Below are 24784 nucleotides of genomic sequence, written 5' to 3'. Positions count from 1 at the left end.
GCTTTAACTAATTTAGAGTCAAACTTTTTGAACTTGCTCGTTATGAGGTAGTCATTTCAGAGAGCAGCACATCCTCTGGTTGTCAGGGGAAAAGGTTTATATTCCATTTTTTTTTAGATTTTAAACATTTATTGAGACGACTTAATTTGGCTGCTTTGGAGAAATCCAGCTGAGGTGTGATACTAGCTCTGCGTCCAGAAAACAGGTCTTTTGAACTATTGAACATTTAGGTTTTAAGTTCACATAAAAAAAAAAGAAGGTAATTATGTATTCAGAAATTTCCTTTTCATGTTAATATTCTGTGTATGAACCTCCTGGTGATCAAACACATATTTGTTTATTCATTCATTTTTTAAAAATAAAAATACAGATAAAGAGTTATTGACTTGAACTTTCTACAGTTGAAGTCAACAAAAACAGAACAGTAAGAATCAACTTTATTTGAGTAATTATTTTTAATGAATTATTAGTGACAATAACCATGTAATTTTACTAATTGTGTTGAGTAAGTACACTTAAAAATAACTAATCAATTTAAGATTATTTTAGCTGTTAAGCTTGATTAATTCTTACATCGTTATCTGGATAGATATCTAGATCAATAAATGTTTGCAAAAGGGCGATTGGTTAATTGGTTAAATTCCTAATTATATTTTTATTAGTGTATAATTAGCGACTGCTGTAGGTAGCGTTTAATTTGCATACCAAGCATTTCCCTGTTTTTGTTGCTTAACAAAAAAATAAAAATCGGGTTATTTTGTTGTTAGCAAAGCAAAGTCAAACAACGTGTGTAGACAAGTCAAAATAAACTGTTCGGTTCGTCTGAACTCATCTGAACCGCGTGCCTGAAGGGAAACACGTGAAAAACCCCAGTTTAATTGTCAAATAAGAAAGTTTTCCAAACTCCCTCTCAAGCAGTAGCTCAACACACACACACACACAAGCTCCCCTACACGCAGACACGCACACACGCCTAATTTCCATACCTAGGATCCCACGGCTCAGAAACGCCCCCCTCCCTCCAACCGATTGGTCCTCTTCTGTAAACAAGCGGCTGCATAATTAAGCTCCTCCCTGCTGATTGGCTAGAGCCGCCGTCACTCCGGTTTGCGGCTCCTTATAAGGCGAGCGGCTCCGGCAGCTGCTGTCACAAAGCTGATGAGATGAAGCTGCAGCAGCAGCACCGAGGAGCGACGGGCGCAACTCCACAGTTTTAGCCGTAACTATGATCTCATTCCCGGATGTCTCCATCCCTTCGATCCCGTTCACTTTAGTTGTTATGTGTTTTTCTTTGTAAGTTTTTTTTTTAAAGTTATTATCGTTATTATTATCATTTTAGTTCGTTTTTTTTTCTTTTTTTGAAGGGGGGAGCATGTGCTTAATTTTGCGGGGATTGCAGAGGTGCCAGAGGGAGTGAGTTTGGGCACTATGCGCCGCTGGGATCTGATTTGCTCCAGGAAGGCTTATGGAATATTATAGCCCGGTTTTCCACAGCCTGCATGCCTTCTGGTCCAGCCCCGTGAAGAAGAAACTTCTCCTGCTCATCATCATGTTCGTAGTCTGGGTTTACATGCTCTACTCCTGCGTGGGCTACTGCTCCACCATGCCCGGCTTGGTGATGGTGGACACCCCGCGGGGCAAGGAGACCGCTCCGGCGACGGGCCGGAGGTCGGACCTGGTGTCCAGACTGCTGGCCAAGCCTGAGCCCTGGGAGGACGTGGAGAGCGACTACGAGGAGCCGACCATCAGGACCGCGGCGTCCAGAGACCTGCTGGACGCGGATAGAGACAGAGTTCCGGATCCGAGCGCCATGTCCAGCTTCTCCAACGGCTCCGGGAGCAAGAAGCTGCCGCAGGCGATCATCATCGGGGTGAAGAAAGGAGGCACCCGGGCTCTGCTGGAGTTCCTGCGGGTACACCCGGACATCAGGGCCGTGGGAGCGGAGCCGCACTTCTTCGACCGCAACTACGAGAACGGACTGGAGTGGTACAGGTAATAACAGTGATGATAATTTTAAAAGATCGTTATTAATTAAAAGATACAATCTTAAAAAGCTTTGTGCGCTTATAACACTATAAAAATTTTTAAAGATGGAAGACTTTCACTGGAAAAAAGCGTGCCTCTGTTACTTTTTACGCACAACTGCGTCTACCAACTTTGGCTTAAGAAGGCGCAATTGTAATCTTTATAATAAATAAAACGGAAAATTGAGGAAATGAAATTGGAATTTAATTCCGATCTAAGCATAATAAAATGAGCAGGCTTCGCTCAAACGTGATCTCCTTTCCTCGTTAAGCGTGTTTGGCCTCATTAGTGAATAAACTCTTAATTTTTCAGTCGACCGGTTGTTGTAAGCATGTAGCTTAATTATGTTTTTAAAACATATGTTGACGCTTATATGAAGCTGCTGCAGCCGTCTCTGACGCTAGTTCTGCGATGCGCAGTGATCTCTGTTGGACGCGGCGCAACACTGCACCTCCACCCTCGAGGCGCGTCTGTGTCAACTTTTTAACAGTTGAAGGTGTCGCGGCCCACTTCGCCACTTCGCTCCACTTTCGCACACAAACACCGGGAGGTTGAATAAAAGCGAGTTTTATGCCGACTAAAGTTTTGGTGTCGCAAAATCAGACCCTGATTCTGCGATAAGAAGCGTTATATAAACTCCGACTTTAAGTTGTTGATTGATTTTCAGTTGGATTGGATCTATGTCTCCAAATCCTACCGACCTTTTATTTAATTGTATTTTTTTTTCTGGGAGGGGGTGGTGGGATTTCATAAAGTAAATATCAGGTCTGCTTGAAACTTGTATGAATTATTCATCATTCTAACATCCGTCAGGATCCTTCATTGTAAGAAACAAGCTGCTGACTGTAAAATTATCTCTTAATTTATACAATGAACTGGAACTGAAAGTAATTACCTTTTGACATTGCTAGAACTAAAACTTTGGTGAAAACAAAAATTAAAATTCTTCACAAAACAGGCATCATGACCTTCACAGAATTTACATTTAAAACATGCAGTGAATTTTCTTTTATTGTGAATTTTTCTATAGAAACAATGAAATACTCTGCAATTAAGACAATAATAGTACTTTAATAAGACTTCATGATCTTTTTAAGCTGGTGTAGACTTGAGTTCTTAATTATGATTTTAAAATGGCTACCACATGCCTGGATCTTGTTTTAAAGAGCTATTATCATCAACTCTTCTATAGGTGTCTGGACTTTAAATCTCTAATATTATGTGAGATTTGAATTACGTGCTTCATGAGAAGAAAAAAAAAACCCAGAGCCTACTCACCCCTGAGTTTTGTTTGTGCTCCACAAGACTCTGTCAGGAGAAATGTGTGATATGAACTGAGCTTCCACTTTGGAGTGAAAAATGTGAATTGCTTTGACTGCAGCAAATATAAGCTAATTACATGGGTGCCATGCAGTTCATGCTCACTGAGCCAACAATTTGTTTTGTAGTGTGAGGCAAATGTTCCAGGAAGGCTTTAGGCTGATCTGGTAGAAAGTCATCAAGAAACTATTGCAACTTGATTTTCTGTTGCAAAACCAGCAGCTGTAGACAGATGCTCATTTTTCAATAAAAAAATAAAAAATAAAAATCCAGTTGGAGATTTTCAGATGAAATCAGATTCATGTATAAAACCTGCTTTGTTATAGCAGTTAGAATTTAAATAACATTTTGGCTAACTTGTGTGTGCAACGTTTCTTGTACTGAACTTTTTCTAGTACATTTGCATTGGAGCATGGCCGGCTACACTTATCGGTACAAACGGCACCGTGCATGAATCTTGTTGAATCTTTCCTTATTCCTTTATCTTTCTCCTCCTGGAGCTTCCTGTAATCATTTGAAGTGAATCTTTGGGCTGTAATTGTCGAAATTTGATCAGATAACTTTACTGGGGCAGATACGTTCTGGAACACCCGGTTAAAAAACGGGCCCGGCAACGCCTATGGTTGAGGGCGGCAGGGGGAATAAAAGAAAAGTTGGTCCGCTCTTTCATCCTTTTCTACCGTTAGTGTGTCAGTTGGTTCTAAACAGTGTAAAAAGGGGGATTTAGTGAACAAAAGTGAGGAGACTTTGTAGAATAAAACCTCTTAAACCAACTTTATCCTGTTCATTTACATCATAAAGTGTTAATGTGAGGAGCTGGAGCACTTTTGAGCTTAATTACTGCATTTGTTTGTACTCAACACAATCAGACGCTATTTGTTTTTAGTAGATTTTACTTATTTGGTCTTTTTTGTCTATTGTGCATAGGTTTTAAAGCCTAATTAAGATTAGACTGCGGTTTTTAATCCTCATCGGTTACTTCGACCGTTTGTAAATCAGCTACTGAAATTACTCGTACTTTAAGATCACTTTTTTTTTTTTTTGTCTCCACATAGTTAGTTTTTGCAGGGATAACGAGAACCACCTCATGTGTTAATAATGAACAAATGGATGTTTAAATATACAGAGCATTACGCTTCAACAATGTAGAGAGGGTGGAAAAGTTTCCGAATTAGAACCAAATGTTGGGAGCATTTGAAATAGGGACACCAGTCCCTGGTTTGTGTGATGCTTTGTGCGCCTGCTGTGATACAAACTTTGATTTACTGCCACCAGTTTGAAAGTTTTGGGGACTGTGCAGGCAGGCTGTTATTTTACTGTTTCCACCCACGGAGTTTGCAACTGCATGTGGAAAAGCGTCTCTGCAACGTCTCAGGCCGTGAAATCTAATACTGATCTTAAACTCTGGGAAGAAGTCAGGACTTTAGCCGTTTTGGGGTTTTTTTTCCCCCCCGGTTGCTTAGATTTGTGTTTTAGATTCTAAGTTTACTCTAAGAAAAGTTATTTGAAAAGCATTTGAGTTGAATTGGATGTTTAAGGAAGATTTTGTTTAAAGCTTCTTCAGTATAATTGAAAGGGAAATCTGTCAAGATGGGTTTTTTTTGGTATTTTTTAGGTGGGATTTTTTTTTTTTTTTCTGGAGAGAAGATGGACAGTGAAAGGAAATCATATTTTATTCATCACCAAGCCTGAGTGTACTATTAGAACCTGATACTGGACATGACTTTGGGGAAAGAGATGGAATTTTCCAGACAGAAGGAAAACAGAACAAAAAATAAATAAAAATAAGAGCTGCATGGCATTGAAATGAAAGCTATGGCAATCTCATCTGATCATTTATGGGGACAGAGATTGAGACAGTTATTAGTGTATCAGGGGTTGTGCAACTAACCTCTTCTTGTTTTGTTTGTTCATTTGCACAATCTCCCAGCCGTCCCCTCCCTCCTTTCCGGACACGCATTTAAAGCTGGAATTCCACAAAGCGAGTGCGAGAGAGGAGGAGGTGGAGATAACAACTCTTATTGTGGATTTCTGATGTCCTCTGACAGTTTTTATTTGTGCCAAAGACAAAAACATTTGTTTCATGCGTTTGACTGAGGGGTCCTCATATCAGGAGGTACACATTTTCACTGTGTGGTCAAGCATGAACTGGCCTAAAGGAACACATATACATTCACAAAGAGGCAGTTGGAGCTCAAAGGGTCACAGTGCGAACAGAAACATTGATTCATTAGTTTTTGTTTGCACCTGTTTCACCATTATACAAGACGTTTTCTTTAGCTAAAATCAATATGTATTCTAAAAGTATTGACACATTCAAGAATTTATTATAAGAACTCTCAAAAATTGTTTAATCGCAGATCCATTTAATCTGGATCTGCGATCTAGATTAAAGTATCTTTTATTGAGTTTGGACAGTTAAAACTCCTTTTATCCAAAACACAGTCATAAACAATGATAATTATAAACATAATTATAAAGCAAAATAAAACATCTACTTCAAAGAGTGGTTTGAAGTACAGCCCAAAGACAATGCTATCTTGTATTAAATGTTTGATAAATATTTAATACTTTGAAAACTGCCAGTTTGTAACCTAAATTACAAACTGGAATATATGGAGAAATTTGAGGACATTTTAATGTAAAGGAGACATTTAGTTAAAATAACACAAAGACTAGTGGAAGTCTACGAATGTGTAAGAGAGCCTAAAAAGTGGAGATGCTCTGATTTGTGGTTTGACAGATGTATCTGTCCTGTGTTTAGTTCACAAAGGAAGATAAACTGCCCTACATATCTGCGGCATAGTTATCGTTACAGAACTGACACAACTGAATCTACAAATAATTGCAGCAACGACCAACTGTAACGTAACCCCATGCTGTATGCAGGGGCTCTGTCTGCACTGATAAAGATTCACTCACCTGTCTATACTGAAAACAGACGGAGCTTCCAATTTAAAACAGCTTGTTTCTCTCTCACTAATTCAGCTTCCAGTAATCTATTTGTGTGTGTGTATGGAACATTAACCTCTCCTCCTGAGATGGCCAGTTGCTGGTTAAATGTGGAGAGTGGAAGTGACACATCCGTCCTGATCTGCAAAATCCACCATTCATCCCAATACACATGCGCTATTAAGAATGGCAGCACATCCTTATGAGCACCAATGACAGGATGCTTTCAGCTAAAGGTGTTTTTTTATGCCAACATACTTTGCAAGATGCAGAAATATAATACCAAAACTGTATTGTGTAAGGGCTTTAAAAAAATAAAATAAAATTAAAAAAAATCAGCAAATGTTAAATGAAACGACATGTTGCCTGTCTTTTGCATGTTGCATGTTGTTGGTTTTAAGTCCAACAGAAGAAATTTACAGAATTAATTCCACAAATCAATCAATCTGCAAAATATTTTATTCAAATCAGATGAACCACATTTTTATAAAACAGCAAGACTGAAAATAGTGGGAGTTTTCAGATTTGATGCATTAAATTGATATAAAGTAAAAAGTATTTGTATAGAGTATATCATTCCTACTTCTGGCTGATTGAATATTAAAACTCTGTACATCTTATTTTTTTAACAATAATGCCACTCTGAATCACCCTTCCATCACTTGAAAAGAAAAACAAAACAGCTGAAACATTTTTCCAAAGAGTTAATTTTATTTACTCTCACTGACTGCAGGCCCTTGTCTGTCAGCCTGTGGTCCGTGTTGCTCTTTTCATATTCCATTTAGCCATATTGGCTCAGATGGGGCTTTGATATATAACTGCTTCTTTGTGGTCTTGCTGTCGTGTCGTGGGCTCTGGTCTCAGCTCGCAGTCAGGGCCCAGGCTGACGCTCCTCCCTTTAGATTTAAACCAGAAGCCAAGCACATGTTGGGGACGGAGTGTATGGTCGCATGGACTTGTTTTACACAGGCATTTGTGAAAGTATTCACACCGTATGAGCTTTTTTCGTATTTGGTCATGTTAAAACCACAAACTGTGTTTTTGTTTTTATTGGGATTTTAAGTGGTAGGCCAATGCAAAGTAGAGCATAATGAAGGTGAAGGACAAAAACTACATGGTTTTCAAAATTTTGAAATTTAAAAACGTTTGTCAGGCACTTTTTATTCCAATCAACCACAAATAAAATCCATTGCAACAGATTGCCCGGTAGTAGTCCACCTGTTTATTTATTTAATCTCAGTATAAATTCAGCTGTTTGAAAACCTCAGATGTTTGTTCGAGACCATTAGGGAACAAACAGCAACATGGGAGCCAAGGAAAGCAAGCGACATGGCATGGAGGTTCGTCTTACACACAGTCAGAGCTAAACTGGAATGGTTTGGATCAAAGCTTGTTCATTTGTTTGAATGGCCCAGTCAAAGTCCAGACCTTAAACCAGTTGAGAATCTGTGTCAAGACTTGGAAAACTAATTCTGGTGAAATAAATAAATAAAACTCGCATATCCTTTATTCTACTTCATCAGTATGCATTACCTTGTGTTTAGATTTGACATAAATCTCAATAAGATACAAAGAAATTTGAAGTTGTGAAGAGACAAAACCTCCATATGCAGTGTTAGTGCTGCTGAGAAGTTTGTTTTTCACTGGAGCACCTAAGTGGTTTGTCAGTCATATGTTGGTTTCTGCTCTCAAATATCGTAAGAGTTAATGTTCATGTCTGAGCTGTGCAGCTTCTGTTCTTCACTTAATGCGGTTCGGGCTCCGGCTGTTGTCAGGAGTCTGCTGGGGATGAATTGGCGCCGTGCTGAGCAGGATGTCTCTCGGGTCTCCCTTTTGTATCTTAGCTGTGATAAAAACTCTGTGGAGGTAAACAGACCCACAAAGCAGCATCAGCAGAAGCTACTTAAGGTGCTACAAAGGGACAAGTGGAGCATTGTTGAAAAGGAGGGAGAGACAGGAAGAAAAAAATCACTTATTCCACTGTCAGACTCGGTCTGACTGCGGAAGTCTGCGCGGTTTGAAAGCCGTTATCTGTCTCCTCCCTCTCTGATAGTTCTTAAACCGGAGTCAGGCCACAGCTCCCGGCCGTGTCGGGTACAGTTCTGGATGGTTGCACACCCTTTTATCAGCTCGCTGCAGGAGCTCTCCTGTTTCCACGTAGGTGACCCGTCCGCTGTTTTGTTGCCACGCTGACCTCGCCCTGCTTCCTTCCGCTGAATGGCCAAAGAGGCCACCTGGTTCTATAGAGTGTCAGTGAAAGGCATCAAGCCCTGAAGAAGAGAAAAGGGGGTTGGGGGGAAACAAAAAGCGTGTATTGCTAGTGTTTTCATACATTGGGGAAATGTTGTGGGGTGGTTTGGACAGGCTCAGCTGTGGAACCACAAATAATCTTCGTCTTCAATCACAAAAGGCTGCAACAGTCAGACAGTGAACACAAATGTCACAGCGACCCGGCTCCTCAGGGATGAGGAGTATTGATTGGTCAGGCCTGATTGGAGGTGATGTATAGAGATGGGTTAAAGGCTTCGGACTGGGGGTCAGACCCACAACTGCTCGCTGACAGAGGTGGCGTGTTGACCGCCTGCAGAGATACAGGAAGCTGTAAATCCCGCCATGGATTTTGGCAACGTGGTTTTCAAGTTTTACGAAGTTATGCAAAATGTTTTAAACTGTCACTGTTCAGAGTCAGACTCAGTCAAACATGGTCTCAATCAATGGTTCTCCAAAGGCTCTTTTAAGAGCCCTCAGAAACCCTGAAGGACTATTGATTAAAAACTACTAAGTGCTCAAAATATGTTCACATTTTACCACATTCAAATCAAAAACTTCAATGTCCATTCTGATTTAATGTCACCGACCAGCACAAAGTAGCCCATAGTTGTGAATCTAAAGAAAAGTAATTCATGGCTTTTGGATTTTGTACATTTCAACTAGATATAGGCCTGGAGTTTGACTTGGCTAAACCATTTTATTGGAAGTATGGCTGAATGTTTAGCATTCTTTTTCTGCTGGAAGGGAAATCTTTACTCTAGATTAAATTATTTTGCAGCTACAGGTTTACTTTTTATCAGCCTGATTTGGCTCCATCCATCAACTCTGACCAGCTTCCCAGTCACCACTAAAGATAAGCGTCATCAGAACACGATGCTTTGTGTGGTTTGTGCAATCAGCAGGATGTGCTGTGTTTGTTTTCCACCACACTTTTTGTAAGCTGTCCTTTTTTCTGTGTCCACTATGTGGATTGTTGCAAATTCATAATGGGTCTTTCTTCAAACAGTTGTTTTGTTGTTGCCAATGCTACATTTATGAAATCCACGATAAATAGTTGTCTTGCTCAGATTCTTCCACCTGACCTGTGGCACTTTGCAGCTCCTCCAGAGGCACCATGGGCCTCTTGGCTGTTTCTCTGATTAATGCTTTGATTGTTTAGCTGGATGACTCTTGTTATTGACTCTTTATGGCCTTTTAATATTTGGATAAGAGATTTAACTGTGCCCTGTGTGCCTGGCCTGTTGGCTTAGGTGGGCTGTCATGTCTTGGTAATTTTGCGGTTGTGCCATACTCTTTCTTTTTTCAGACGATGGATTCAACAGCACTCTATGATATGTTGAAAGCTTGGGAAAATAGCTTTGCAACCTAACCATGCTTTAAACGTCCTTCCAAACAGACCTACCCTGTCCTCTTCATAATAATTGCCTATGTTTTTCTCCAGTTCATTCACTATCATATAGAATCCTGGTGAATATTTAAAAGAAGAATCTCTTCTAAACACTGGAGCAGCAAGCATGTAGGTGCTTCGTGCAGTTGTGGAGAGGAAACCCTGAATTTGGATGATCAGATACTTTAGATCTCAGCTTGTTTCCTGATTCCTGGAACTCCCTCGGCTCCTCCAAGACTCAGCCAACCGTACAGCTGACAGCAGGTTCACATTCTCTGCTCAAACCCTTAATAATAACACACACACACAAAAGAAACGTCCAGCTCCGAGTTACTCCCTAAAAAAAAATCTCCCTTAAGCCATCCCCTTTACGAAAACTTGCTCTCCACTCTTCCAGCTGTGCACTTGTGCCACTGACGAGCAAGAATAGTGTCACATGTTGCGCTCGGTTTGTCCATTCCTGGGCGGGGCTCGTGGCAGGCCTCGCTGCTCTCGCTGCTCCTTTTCGGTCAGCGCAGAGGCCCTCTTTCCCCGCTGCCTAAGCTGGCATGGCCTATTTAAAAACACACACAGTGACCAGGGGGGTAGAGAAATGGAGAAAAGGCGCTTTTCAAGCCTAAATTACAACCAGTTAATAGTGAAAGGAGAGACCTGTGGAGAGAGGAGTGGCAGCACTGGGGTGTGTTGTTTCTCCTAAACCCCCTACTCCCGTTGTTCAGTGAAGACAATATGGAAATTGGGGAGTGGGGGGTTGACAGGAAGTTTCACACCTTAAACCTTTCATCATGTTTAGAAATTGCTCATATGACAAAACGCTTTCCAAAAGCTTTATAAAAGTAGTTTTGTGTACAAGCAGTGAACAGGCCGTCCCTCTGTGAAATGTGTGAATCAGGCCCTTTTAATAAGGCGATAATTTGGATGTTGTTAAACATGTCAGGACAGAACCAGACGCCCTCCCTTTGGAGCTGTTGGTCATTCATGGCAGCCAAATAAACACTCATTGGCACATTAGAGCAGCCCACCTGGAGGAGAAAAAGAAAAACTTGTGCTAAAGATAGCTCAGCAGAGGAAGTCCTCGCTCATGTTCTGGGAAGAGAACCTGCCTAGACGCCACACTTGTCCCAGGTATAAAGTCCCAGAGGTGCCCATTAAGGTGCTGCAGAGCAGGTCTGCCTGTGGGAGAGAGGACATACACACCGGACTCAGACTGAGAGCGACCAAGGCCCCCTGAGGTTTTCATTAGCCTGGCAGTAAAAGAGCAGAGCTCATTAGAAGCCCCTGAGTCACCTCTCCCTGCCTGATTCACACTATCGCTTTCTGCTTTTCCACGTAAGAGTTGTTGGGTTTCTTTGTAAAAACACTTCGACTTCAGGTCAGACAAGCCAGTTATACGCTCCTCTTCATGTCAGTTATTGTGCTCCGAATCGCACACGTGGCACAAATAATTCGCAGACAGTATCATATTCAATAAATAGAGTAAATAGAGTCACGTTATTCTATTCAAATACCTCCAATTTCAAAGTCTCATGTTAACTCTCATATTTGTGACAATTGAATCACCATTTTTAATTTCTTTCTTTTTTTTTCTTACCAAAATATTATCTATATTGGATGGTTGCTGTACATGGATGGATGGGTAGCCAATTGACAAATTAATGAATGAGTCAGCCATCCTTTCAATAATTAAATAGCCCATTAATTTGGATGCATGGATAGATGGACAAATAAAACACAAACACAAAAGTCAAAGATTTATAGGCATATGTTTTTTTTTTTTAATAACAAACTGACCAAATATGAAACTGAGTTCAAAAACTGAAACACAAAAACATAACCTAATCAAAAATAAACAAAAAAAATACTAGAAGCAACATAGGAGTAAATCAGAAAAACTCAACACATTGTGTTTCAATGTAGCCAGAAGACATTTTTAACGGCTATTGTGAATACAATACAACGGATACAACAGGTAGGCTGAAAAGTAAAGGGAAGCAAAGGATTACCAAAGGAATGCTGATGTTTCCCATTTTCCTCTGAATGCAGCAGGTTAATTGTCAAGGCTGGTGCTTTCCGACTCCATGCAGCTAATTACATGTTGGAACGTCAGGCTGTCTTTAGGAATTTGTGAAGCATTAACCTGCCACGACAGCTGCAGTGTGAATGGAAGCAAAATAATAACCTCAACACACAGGGAGATGTGAGTGACATACTTTAAAGAGGAAATCCCCCTCTTTCTCGTGCGCGCACACACACGCACACCATATGTAGTTCACCTGTCTTCAAAAAGGTGTGCATGCCGTTACGGCTGACAGCCAATTCAAACAGGATGCAAAGCAGCTCCCTCACTGCTTCTGTCTCCGCACGTCTCGAGAGAACGGAGGGGGTGGCGACATGTATGTTCATCTCGAGTCTGTTTCATCTTTTATTCATCTTCACCGCAGAGAGATCAAGGAGTCATGTGCCTCCTGGTGCATGTCAAGTGTCAGGAAATCAGTCAGAATGCTTGATTCTGCCCACACACACAAATGCTACCACGCATAAGTCTTCACCTGGAGCTTCTCGCTCCTGTTTGCCTGTATTGTTTCCTTCTTTTTTCCCCATTCTTTCACGGTCCATCGGTTTTTTGAATCCGAGCTGTCAGCCACCCCAGTGTTGATGGAGAAGTGGAATCTGTCGGCCGTCGAGTCTGGCAAAAGTATCCAGACGTGCAGACTTTTTACACTTTGTCACATCGCAAGCAAAACTGTGTTTTATCAGGGTTTTATTTGTTACAACAACACAAAGTTTAATTGTGGAGTGTAAGGAGAATGATTTGTGTGTAGGCGTGCGTGCGTGTGTATTTTTAATTTTACAACAAAAAAATGAAAAAGTATCTATATCCATTCCAGGTTAGTCTGACACCCATAAATAAAATCCAGTGGAAATGATTACCTTCAAAAGTCAGATTTAATCCTGCCGAGAAAAAAAAGTCCCCAAACTTCTAAAAATAAAAAATAGCGGGACACGACTGTAAACCTACCAAGACATGGGCATTCCCTGCACTTTTCAGAGAAGATATCAAGAAACTACAGCTCAGGTGAAAGAGTCAATGAACGCCTGTTCAACAGCACAGTTTGTCTAACAGCAGCACAACTGCTGTTAGACAAACACTAAACAGATCTGGGTCTTGTGAAGGAGTGAGCAGATGAAAAGCATAAAAAAAAAATTTTTTTTCAGCTACATGTTATGTAGGGGGACATAGCAAATTGCTGCAAGAAAGCGCTGTGATCAGCAGACAGCCAGAGCTGCTATAGTATGAAATGTCTTCACATGGAGAAAAATCCTTCCACTTTGCAATTTTACCTTACTTTATGTTGCACTATTTATATATAACCAGCTAGAAATACTTTTGATTGACATTGTAGTTCTGATCCTTCAGCTAACACTGATTAGAGCAAATTACGAGCGCTAAACAAATTGGGTGGTCAGTCTGAAAGTTTGTGTGTTCTCGTCTTGTATTACGTCAGACAAACTGCAAAGATGTTTGAGTGTCAGCAATGAACTGCACCCGTCATTTTTGTTTCAAACCAGCAAAGCTTTCTGGGCAAGCTCTGTAAAAGGCAGAAGAGAAAAATGGACCGTACTTGTGAAGGAATGCTCCCCCCTCCCCAATTCCCCAGGGGACAGGAGGAGGTACTGCTATTTTCTGCTCGCTGCCATCCCTTTCACCAACTCCTCTATTTTATTTATGCCACATGGTGGGCTGTCTCGCGTCTCTGCAGAGTTATTAACGCTCTGTAATTCCACACAGGCCCGAAAGATCCTTGATGGCTCTGCACATTCTTGGTTTGCATCCCAAAAGGTGCCAAAGAGCAGCAGATATACTTAAAAACACATTTTGAGAGAGCTCGGTGCAAAATTGAATAATTTGTGCTTGCAGACCGCGATAGTGTCAGAGAGGAATGTCTCGAGCAGCAACAGTTTTCTGTTTATTTCTTTTACTTTGCTATGTCTGATGTTGCCTCCAGAAACCAAACTGGTTTGATCCCAGAACCAGTCGGGTTGGTGTGTGACCGCAAGCCCTGACTCTCCTTCTCTTGTTGTTGATTCATGGAGCCTGTCACTCACTTTCCCTCCCCTGCTCTTATACACACACGCACACACTCCAACTGTATGAAGCTCTGCTCTGAAGAATCAGACTGCAACTCCCTGATTTCAGTGAGAAATGAAATGACGGAGGGACAATTTGCGTCTGTTTTGTTTACTCCGAGGGTCAGCGGATTCTCATGCCGCTCTGACTTCATGCAACTGCAGAACGAGGTTCAGGGGGTTTCTGGGAGCCGCATTCATCAACCCAGATCAGGACTCCAAATCTAAGCCTCGGAGTTTGAGTGTCAAAGTGTCAGCGAGTTTCTTTTTCTATTTTCTTTCTTTCAGTCTGGGGCCACTTAATTCCTCTTTCCCATCTGATAAAACTGTTATCCATTGAAATTATGCACACACTGTGAAACAAAAGCGTGAACACTACCTGTTCTAACTCCTCACTGCGAGTCAACCCATGTATCAGTGGCCACAGTTGAAAATAGTCAGCGGTAGCTCCAGTCAGCCTGACAGGCACTTTTGACAACAAGTAATCGGAGGAGGAATTTAGCTGTCAGACGGCTCTTCTCACTGTGGCTGGATGATATTTTCTCTCCCATACACAGCGTCCTGAGTGTGTGATACTAGGCCAGTCTGAATTATTAATCCTTTTAGCAGACAGATGACTTGGATGGGGGCTTCTGCACAGCCACTCTCTTGAGTTTCCAGTGACACCTTTACTCAGTGAAGCCTATAAATTTGAAACCTCGGTCTGATCAGGCTGATGCGTCTGTGGCGTTGCATGGAGGTGCTTAATGTCCATGCAAACACAGAGGACAGGCATATTATATAGCAAGAGTAGAGGTAGGCATGCCTCTGGTTTTTTGCATCTGCAAAACGCGTTGGAATGAAAGCACAGGCCCAGAGATTCATCTTTCTTGCTCAGTGATGCAAGTTGTGAGTTTTATAGAAGGCAAGTCTAGTTCTCAACGAGGAAAGGAAGTGTCAGGAAGATCTCCGTGGCAACATGCTAACAACTGGGCTCAGCTTCAAGTGCTTGAAACAGAGCAAAGATAAACTGTCCTCATTATTCCTTTAATTTACAGCCAGAGTTGTGCTCTGCAGTTAGATGTGATGTCAGACGCAAAGCGCCTTGAGCCCATATTTCAAAATGCCTGGCTTCTGTGTGTGCTTTCCAAACATTTAGTGAGCCAACAGAATCGTGCATGGCTTTTATCCGTACACATTCTTTTGTACACGAGGCTCCGTGTGTGGCGACAAACTAACATTTGACCATGACCAAAAGTTAACCAACCTCACAAAAAAAAACATGGTGGTGGCTGTGTCATGCTTTGAGAATGAATTTCTTTAATAGACACAGAAGAAGAATAGAAGATAATCCTGAAATCTTTGCTGGCAAGGAGAACATTTTTATACACCAATGACTTTCTACAAACCCCAAATATTAGTGCCATTATAAGATAAAGCTAAGTGTTTTGTTTGTTCGTGCAATGTAGCTCAAATGTTCTCAAGGGATTTGAAATTCAATATAAGAACACTTATATGTGACCGAGCAAGTTTTGCTCAAGCAGCTTGTCTGTCAATGACGAGCAACTTTCATTTTTAGGAAATGAAGTATTTCCTAAAAATGCTTCATTGGTCCATGAGAAAAGCTGAGTTCGGAGAACTGTTGAAAAGAAAGAGCTCCTTTCAGAAATCTTATCCCGATTTCCACCCTCCTCTTCTTCCTGTTTGTGAAGCGCCCCTTTTCTATCGAACTTCAAACCCTGATTCCAAGAGGTCGAGGGAACCTTGTAGATCAATGAAAAGGGCAGAAGGGTGAAGAACATGAGGAAAGTTCAGGACTTTCAACAAAGAACATAGCAACTGTCTGATTTCTTTTAGGTTTTTTGTGTTTTATCCTGAAATTTTGATTCGGCTTATAGCTAATTTACGCACACGGTTGTTTTAGGCGACTGTACCTCCCATGAGAGTGCAACTCTCACTTCAGGGTTTTCCATCCACAGAAACATCTCCATGCAACCTTAAGAAGCCCGCAACACTAAAACCACACCCTCTCTCTGCGCGCAGAAACAAAACACCCTCTGGTTTGTCTGCATTTAAATAGACAAACCCTAATTTGAGATTCAAATGCTCTTTCAACTTCCCTGACATGCGAGATAATTGAAAACATTTTGTATTGACGAGAAAAATTGTCAAATGGCTTCCTTTTAGAGAGTGATGCTGTGACACATTAAGCTCATTGGCAGCCTGTTATCGTCAAATCAAACATGACAAGAGGGAGGCAGAGGCATCAGACAGAAATAACTTATTTCCTGCCTCCTGTTTGGCTCCGGTGAGATGATGACTCTTTAAAAAACAAGGGGCCAAAGGGCCACGTTGCCGGCCCCGGTGTGAGGCCGTCATTTGACAAGGGCCTCTGTGGATTCTGTCTTATCATCATGTTTGGTATGCCTTTCAACTTGGAAATACCCTCAGAGAGGCAGTTTAGAGAGGCATGGAGGGGCAAACAATGAGAGAGTTCATAGTAAAGCAAATGAATTGAAGAGGATGATGGTTATTTACAGAACTACTTTTCCTCAAGCCAGACAGTTGGACCCAGAGGAGTTGTTGTTATCTTAGAGGAGCAGGGTGTTGTTTGCAGGGTGATTCTGGCACACGCTTCTCGTAAGAGCTCTCCAAAAGGTTTCTCTCACTTGATTTTGAAGGATGGAGAAGTGCTCCACTCATCCTGCCATCAGCACCCGCAACCCTCCTCCTCTTCTTCTTCTTCCTCCAACAACTCCTCTTCACCCTGCCCCCATCCCCGCCCCTCTGCCCCTGACCACTGCCCTGCTCACCCCTGCGCACAGGAACAATGGTTCACTCTGAAAGAAAAGCAGGAAGAAAGAGGATCCCAGTGTCACAGAATTGCCTGTTTGGCGACGGAATCTTTAAAAGCAGCACCTCATAAATCAAAAAAGAACATAATGGTCATTGTTTCTCCAAGAGCTACTTGTTCCTCCGAAATTCCCCTCCTTTTTTTTGGCAGAAAGAGTAAGCAAAGTCAGAGGTGGGGATTTTTTGTTAGTGGGGGTCCTTTTCTTGTCGATTTGGCACTTTTAGGAGTTTCCTTACCACTTTTCTTTCTCTCTTGCTGTCGGACCATCCCCTTGCTTTGTGCTCCTTCAACCCCCCAACAACTAGATGTTTTGTTTTTTTTCATCACAAAAAAAAAGCATTCCCTGAGCTTGGATCAGCATAATCTGTCACTTTGCACATTGTAACTCAGGCCTCCTCCCTATCTCCACGCTGCATTGTCACGTTGAAATCGGATTAAATGGGAAGCCATTTGCCTTCTCTGGTTAGTCGTGGACTCTTTTTGTATGTTGGCAGAGGGAATGACGAAAAGCTTGAAACCAGCATCCCCATTGTGCATCAAGAAAATGGCAAACAGTCAGGCATGTTTCGTCGTACTCCTTGATGTGCTGCTCAAAAAGTTTTAGGCTAGGTCCTGCAGCTGCTTTTTTTTTTTTTTTTAGATAACAAAAGGTATTTTTTTTATCTGCAAAAATGGGGTGCTCCTTCATAAAAAACACGAACCGGATCTGTTTTGATTACAATGCGCTATTAATGAGCCTCTGCATTTGATTTATTCACCCCTCTGACGTGTCAGTAATCAAGATGATGTTATCATAATTAGATCACTGGTGCTGCATTAGGATTACACAAATCTGCCAACACTATTTCCATAAAGCATTTTTATGGCTACCTAGCAATACCTTTGACCCCCCTCCCCCCCCCTCAACACAGGACCTTTTCATTGAGTTTGTTGCATGCAAATCTTTGCTTTGACAAATAGCTAATGCTGTATGAATTAGCCATTAGCTAGCTGGACATGAACTAGATTTAAGTGTTTTCATGTGTATTTGGGAGCAGCGGCAAAAGCTCTGGGGATTGCAGGATAGTTTCCATTTTTTACCTTTCAGGCTGTCAACATGTTGGTTAGGATTACAAAGGATTAATTGTATTTGTCTCTACAGTGGTGTCAAAACAGTAGAATAAGTGTTAAAGCCTTGAAAACAGGATGGAGCAACAATCTTATCTGTGACAGTGTACAACCTGTTTTCGCTAACATCCCTTCTTTTTTTTGTCCTGCTAATTTTTTGATTTTTTCCTGTTTTACTTTCTTTAGATTTTGGCAAAATTCTATTTCCTAATGTTATCCCTATTCCCAAGGCCTTAATTAAAAGCCACAAGAAAGCACTTAAAGAACCTGATGCGTCATTAGTTCTCACCAAGATCAATAGGCCCACATATGAAGTGTAAAACGAGTTATCTATTCAGCAGATTTGGTCTTCAACAATAGGTGCTAGCGTAATATAATAAAGTTTTCATTAGCAACTTTTACAAACATGTTCTGGATTTTATGAGAAGGTTTTATGGAAATTGGAGCCCTCTGTCTAAAGAGTCCCAAAGGATATTAGAGACTTTTTATGCAACCCTCTAGGTACTTTACTGAACTTACCACGTTCTTTCATGGAAATTATTGCTCACTCCTTTAGAGCTTACTAGGTAAATTCAGAGATTACTGGAAACTGCCTGTCAATTTCCAGAAGAGTGCCTGGTATGATTAGAGAAAGTAATCAAAATACATTGGCTGAGTAAGGTTATTAAAGTAACCTTTAAGTTCCCAGAAACTACTCTCTAAATAACTGTTAAATTTTCCTAAGGGAGTTTCTGTTAGGTTATGGGAAAGTAGCCAGAATGTTCCACAGAGTAAGCTCTAATTTGAACAAAAGTTCAGGCTTTATTATAGTAGTTCATCATAGCTTTTGTACATTTAGAAAAATTTTACCACAATACAAAACAAACTACAAGATAATACACCAAACTAGACCTTGAAAGAGTTTTGTTTTTATTTGTTTGACATGTCTTAGAAAAATCAGAGAGCTCATACCTTGAACCATTTTCAAAAAAGTCATTCATGCTACATCAACGTAGCTGTGTTCCTTTCTGGTCCAGTTTATCAAAATGGGAAAGGCAACTTCAGATATAGGACAGCTCTTAACACAGTCATCATAATGATGCCTCTGCCCTCAGTCATTACTTCAGGACTCCAGTGCTGGAAGAAAAAAAAGAAAAAAAAAGCACATTTGCTTTTCCTTCAAGAGTAGTGTCTTTCAAGTAACACTTCATTATTCTTGCACATTTCAAAGCCTTTCAAAGAAAAAGCCATCTCATATCAGATTAAATTAAATCCTTTTTTGTGTGTGTATGCTGCAGTGCTATCAACTTTCATGGGTGATTTCTTTTCTTTAAGTTATATTAATTTATTTTATTATTTGGCAAGGCACAATTGCCTGCAGGCGAGTCAGCAATGCAGATTATCTGGTATATAAAGTGGAGCTAAGCACTTTTTGGGCATCCAGTAAATAGATTCCACAAAACTATAATAAGAAGAGAAAAATATTGAAAATATCATCAGTCATTCTGATGCTTTTTTTTGGCTTAACAAAAAAATATTAGGCACATATAATTAGACACATAAAGAAATTAATCCTAATTGTAATTTCTTCGTTTCAAAACTGCTAACTCTATCAAATGATCTGCAGTACACTTTTCATATTCCTGTGGTTAGAATGTAAATTGGAAATCGACCTAATAGAAATCGGTATCAACGAGTCAAAACATCTCTACTCTCTCTAAAAGAGTTTAACTCAAGATTGGCCATGTTCAAAACCTTCTACAGCAGCTTCACTGTGGTTGGTTGTGCTGTAATAATGGGTTCTGTCTCTTGTCAGGAGTGAGATATCTTCTGAGTGACTAAGCTTGTTGATGTTGGAGAGCTGCCTCCACTAATAGGTTTTTAAGCCCTGCAACAAGGCTAAACAGGCTCAGTGAGTCATTGATTACAGAACGCAGAACTCCATCAAGTTGATTACATTATGCAAGACCTTTCTCAGATTTGTTTCCCCTCTCTAAACATTTTTTGTATGCTTTTTCTTCTTCAGGGATCTGATGCCAAAAACCCTGGAGGGCCAGATCACCATGGAGAAAACGCCCAGCTACTTTGTGACCAGAGAGGCCCCAGCGAGGATATCGGCCATGTCCAGAGACACCAAACTGATCGTGGTAGTGAGGGACCCCGTCACCAGAGCTATCTCTGACTACACGCAGACTCTGTCTAAGAAGCCCGATATTCCCTCTTTTGAGAGTCTCACCTTCAAAAACAGAACTACGGGGCTCATTGACACCTCATGGAGCGCCATCCAGATCGGCATCTATGCCAAGCACCTGGACAACTGGCTGCAGTACTTCCCCATGGACCAGATCCTCTTTGTGAGCGGCGAGCGTCTGATCAGCGACCCGGCCGGAGAGCTGGGCCGCGTGCAGGACTTCCTGGGCCTCAAGAGGATCATCACAGACAAACACTTTTACTTCAACCAGACCAAGGGATTCCCGTGCCTCAAGAAGGCAGAGGGCAGCAGTAAGCCCCACTGCCTGGGAAAAACCAAAGGGAGAACCCATCCGAACATTGATCCCGAGGTGGTGCAGAGGCTACGGGACTTCTACAGGCCCTTCAACATGAAGTTCTACCAGATGACAGGACATAACTTTGGTTGGGATTGAAGTCAAAAAAGACTTTCTTTTTTTTGTTGTTATTTTCTTATAGGAGATTTTTTCTATGTAATTCATTGGCAAAAAAAAGGTGGAGATATTGCTATATATATGTAAAATGTACAGAAATCTATTTTATAATAATTTATTTTTATTTCTAAGCAATTAATTCACTAAGCTGCCTAACCAGATTTGTACATAACATCTGACCCATGTGTTGTTTTAACATTCCTCATCTTAGGTTGGATTTCTCTGGCTCCCCACCTGTAGTCCTGTAAATTCCTGGTGCTGCACAACGCAGATGATCAGCAACGACTGTAGTCGAAACTGTTTTAGAATAACTACTAAGGTAGAGATGCATCTATCATCTATCAGAATCGCCCAATCGATTCCCTTGATCATCTCTATTCTGTGATCGGCAGGTCAAATTCTAAATTTTATTACTTTTCCCACTATTAATTAAATGCATCATTACTAAGAATTCCCTCTTTTAAAACCCAAAATGCACAAGCAAACGGTGTGTATTTTGATGCAGTTATTTTTTGTTGTTGCAGTTTAAAGATAAAGATTGGAGATAAATGGTTTTATGCACTAAATGGAAACATTTTTATAATCCCTTCACTTTTGTTGCTACCCAAAACTGCTACCTCTGTTTTATAACTTTTATGTGTTATAACCCCTTTGTAGAAAAATCGAGATCGGCATGACAGATTTAAGTAAATATCAGTATCGGCTTAGAAAAGCGCAATCTGTGCATCTCTATGTAAAAAGCGCCACATTACGGGTACAGAGTGCTCACAGAGAAGTGGAGAGCACCTATTTATGTGCATTCTTAGTTATAGTTGTTGTATAACTTCATCCTGTCACAATGTGCTTCAGTTCATTTATTCTTTCTGGATCCTGCATGGGCCTGAGCAGCAGAACTCGTCCTATTCCACCCAGTAACTGGTTGATCAATAGACCTAATTGATACTCATTGTGTCACTCACGCTTAAAGTATACAGCTGCCCTTTTATTTTCAGTACTTCTGCTGCCTGCTCTAATGAGTGACCCATCCATCAAACAGTAAATCCCATCTCGGACCACGTAAGGCTCCATGTTAACATTATGCTAATCGGGTAAAGGTAACTGGCAGATCGATCGGGCCTCCCCGTTCACTGCTTCACTGGCTCAGAGCCAAGCTTCTGCCCTATCTGCTCAGAGCAAAGGTCACGCAAAGTCTCAATCAAATTTCCTTGAGAGGCATTTGATTTGTTGAGGAGAGGGAAGCGGGTCAGCGGGAGTGCGTGCCTTTCTTTTCACCGTGAAATGGAAAACCTTTGCAGGTGGCTGGAGATGCATATCTGCAAGAGGTCTAGCATACAGATAGGAGAGATGAGAAACACAAACGCCTCACTTAAATGCCACTTGTTCAAACAGAAGAAGTCCATGTGGCCTGGTTTTTGATCACAGACTAACCAGTTCAAAGGAATAAAAGATTTGTTTTGTTGTTGTTGTGAAGCACTCGTGCCCCAACATGAAGAGTCGCGCAGCGTTTCAGTGTCTAACCTGTGACACTTGAATTTTCCAATTCAAAATCCCATGTGCTTTCATTCATTCGTTGCTTACATCTTCTTGCAGAAGTATTCATACTAGCTTTTTTTTTTTTTTTTTTTTTTAAGTTTTCACTTTGCAACCCCGAACTTCCATGTGCTTTTTATGTGACAGACCAACACGAGTAGTGGACAATTGTACAGTAAATTTCAAAGAAAGATGTGTGATTTTCAAAAGTTTTACAAGTGAACGTTTTTGAAGTGTGACATGAATTTGTGCTCAGTCAACTTCTGAGTCAAAAACATTGTGCAAAAATCTTTTGCTACACATCTAGAGAATGACTTTTGCCCACTTCTCATAGCAAAATATCTGAAGTTGAGTCTAATTGGATGGAGAGCATCTATGAGTTTTTAAGTCTTGCCACAGACTCTCAGTTGGATTTGAGTCTCTACTTTTTCAGCCTCTTCCAGGTTCCAGGTTTTCTCAACCCAGCTTCTGCAGAAAAGAATCCCAACATCATGATGCTACCACCATCATGTTTCAATGTGGGTATAGTGTGTTCAGTTATGTGCATTGTTTTATCTCAGCCTCAAATAGCCGTTAGCATGTAGACACACAGCACACTTAGTTATTTTTCCTTCATTTTGCAATCATTCACTACTGTTTCTTGGTCTCACACATTAGAAAGTCACACTAATTATTTTAATGTAACGCAATGCTTAAAAGTTCAAAGGGTACAAATACTTTTGCAAGGCACTAAATATACTTTATGCCTTATCCATATGTTATATGTTCACCTTTCACCAACGCATCTCAACTCTCAACTTGTTGCCAAAAAATATTTTGAGTTGCTGTCACGTTTTACACAATTTACTCACTATCTGCTTTAGTTTTATTTTTATTTCCCTTTAGTTTGAGTTTTTGTCTTTCTACTTGAATTCTTGATATGCAAGATTGTGAGGATGTGAAGTTACCAGTCTTTGACATTCTGCAGCGGGGGAATGCTACTACAAGGGCACATGTGACATACTGTGCCAAACTATGCTATGCACGCCCTGTGCAGTAGTCGTTTTTGTAAATGCAGGAATTATAGGAAGGGATTGTCAGCATCCGTAGAGGGTTTTATGTGTTTACATAGAGCTCAGGCTGAATGTACACAAGCTATACTCACATTAACTTTAAAGGTAATATTGTCACTCCACCGCCCAGTTTATCTATTTTTTTTTTAAAGATTTTGTGCCTCTCTAACCAACACAATTAGCCTGTTTCATTTATTTAAGCAAATGGTCACTAAACTGGTTGCTTCCCCTTTTTTCAGTTGAAACTAACTGCCTCCACCCGACAGCTGGTAGCAGGGGGAATTTTCTTTTTCTTGTGCTTTCTTTTGCGTTCACTCTGAATGAGTAATGATGCTCCAAGTGAGAACTAGTCTCCATCAACCCTTCACTAGTGCAATGTTTGAGCATTTACTGATGACTTCTCCCATCAAACCGTCCTGTTCTGGAAGGAAAAGCCAGATATTTTCCTTAAAGGTGTTTTGCAGTTAACTCTGGAGGATAAAACCAATGCAGTCATAGATGACCTTCAGCCTGCTGCATTGTTTATGGTTGAGTTTTATTCAACCTGTTCTAAGATCTAAAACTGTTAAAAATGTTTCTTATCTGCATATGATATGATTTAGACTAGCAGATCTGTATGTACAAAAGAGGGAAAAGACATGAAATTCAAGTATTTTGTGGTATGTACATCAAAGGAATTAATTTTACACAATGAAAAAGCAAAATGGAACAGATGTTTCTAGATGAATCAATAATGAACATTCATAATATTTCTTTTTATGAAGAAATAAAGCATATATTTTACCAAACTATCATCGAAGTGACTTTTCTTTCCTTCATTTTCCTACAAAATGCAAATATAAGTTGAGTGCTGATTTTTGCACAGCTTTACCAGTGAATGTGAAAGGCGCTATTGATGCCAACTTTCCCTGAAACTGAAACCGACAATTCTTTAAAAACGTCTAAAAGTTTCCCCAAAAAATAAGGGACACATCAGCAGAATATATATTGGGATTTTTACCTATGAGAGCCCACAGTGACAAAAGCACAATGAATTGTAATGCTCTGGAAAAATTGCACTCCGGTTAGTTGAGACTGGCATTGAACTGCTAGGTTTGCATGCAACACACTATAATTGGTTGAAAACTAACACTGCACATCACTATGAACATTCCATCCATACAAATACTCTAAACATGGAGCCAGATGCCGCAGCTGCTATGAGGTTCATTTCCAAGAACGTTTGTTTTTGCTTATACAAACGAGTCCTTTGTTCTTGTACTAGAACACACACACACACACACACACACACACGCATATATGTATGTGTGTGTGTGTGTGTGTGTATGCGTGCTCTTTCATATCAGCAATAACAGCTCGCTGTGTTTTTACAGACTTCTTTTGCATTCTGCCCCTAAGGAGATCCGTACCAGAAGGCCACACCTGGGCATCACCTGTTGACTATTTTCCAGACAGTGGAATGACTTGCATCAAATTCCTTTGAGGCCTCTTTAAATTTACTCATAAGCTGCAACCACCGTCTTCCCAAATGTCTCAG

General features: G+C 40.7%; 1 protein-coding gene across 1 annotated transcript; it reads left to right on the top strand.

Moving 5' to 3' along the window:
- The first annotated feature begins 1165 nt into the window (after window positions 1–1165).
- On the top strand, window positions 1166–24038 carry LOC102229201 (heparan sulfate glucosamine 3-O-sulfotransferase 3B1-like). Its single transcript, XM_005794698.3, has 2 exons — window positions 1166–1992; window positions 20029–24038. Exons 1-2 carry the CDS (start codon window positions 1466–1468, stop codon window positions 20645–20647), a joined length of 1146 nt encoding a protein of 381 aa, XP_005794755.2. The 5' UTR covers window positions 1166–1465; the 3' UTR covers window positions 20648–24038.
- Window positions 24039–24784: the final 746 nt, after the last annotated feature.

Source organism: Xiphophorus maculatus, chromosome 10 (genome assembly GCF_002775205.1).
Source record: "Xiphophorus maculatus strain JP 163 A chromosome 10, X_maculatus-5.0-male, whole genome shotgun sequence".
Lineage (NCBI taxonomy): Eukaryota > Metazoa > Chordata > Actinopteri > Cyprinodontiformes > Poeciliidae > Xiphophorus > Xiphophorus maculatus.
The sequence above is the reverse complement of the archived record's forward strand: the minus strand, read 5'-3'. Positions and strand labels throughout refer to the sequence as shown.

What these genes read in the sequence shown, in the direction of transcription:
- LOC102229201 (XM_005794698.3), top strand. Translation starts at nt 1,466, where the DNA reads ATGGAATATTATAGCCCGGTTTTCCACAGCCTGCATGCCTTCTGGTCC. An exon ending in AACGGACTGGAGTGGTACAG is followed by an intron (nt 1,993 to 20,028) that starts GTAATAACAGTG and finishes TTTCTTCTTCAG; the next exon opens with GGATCTGATGCCAAAAACCC.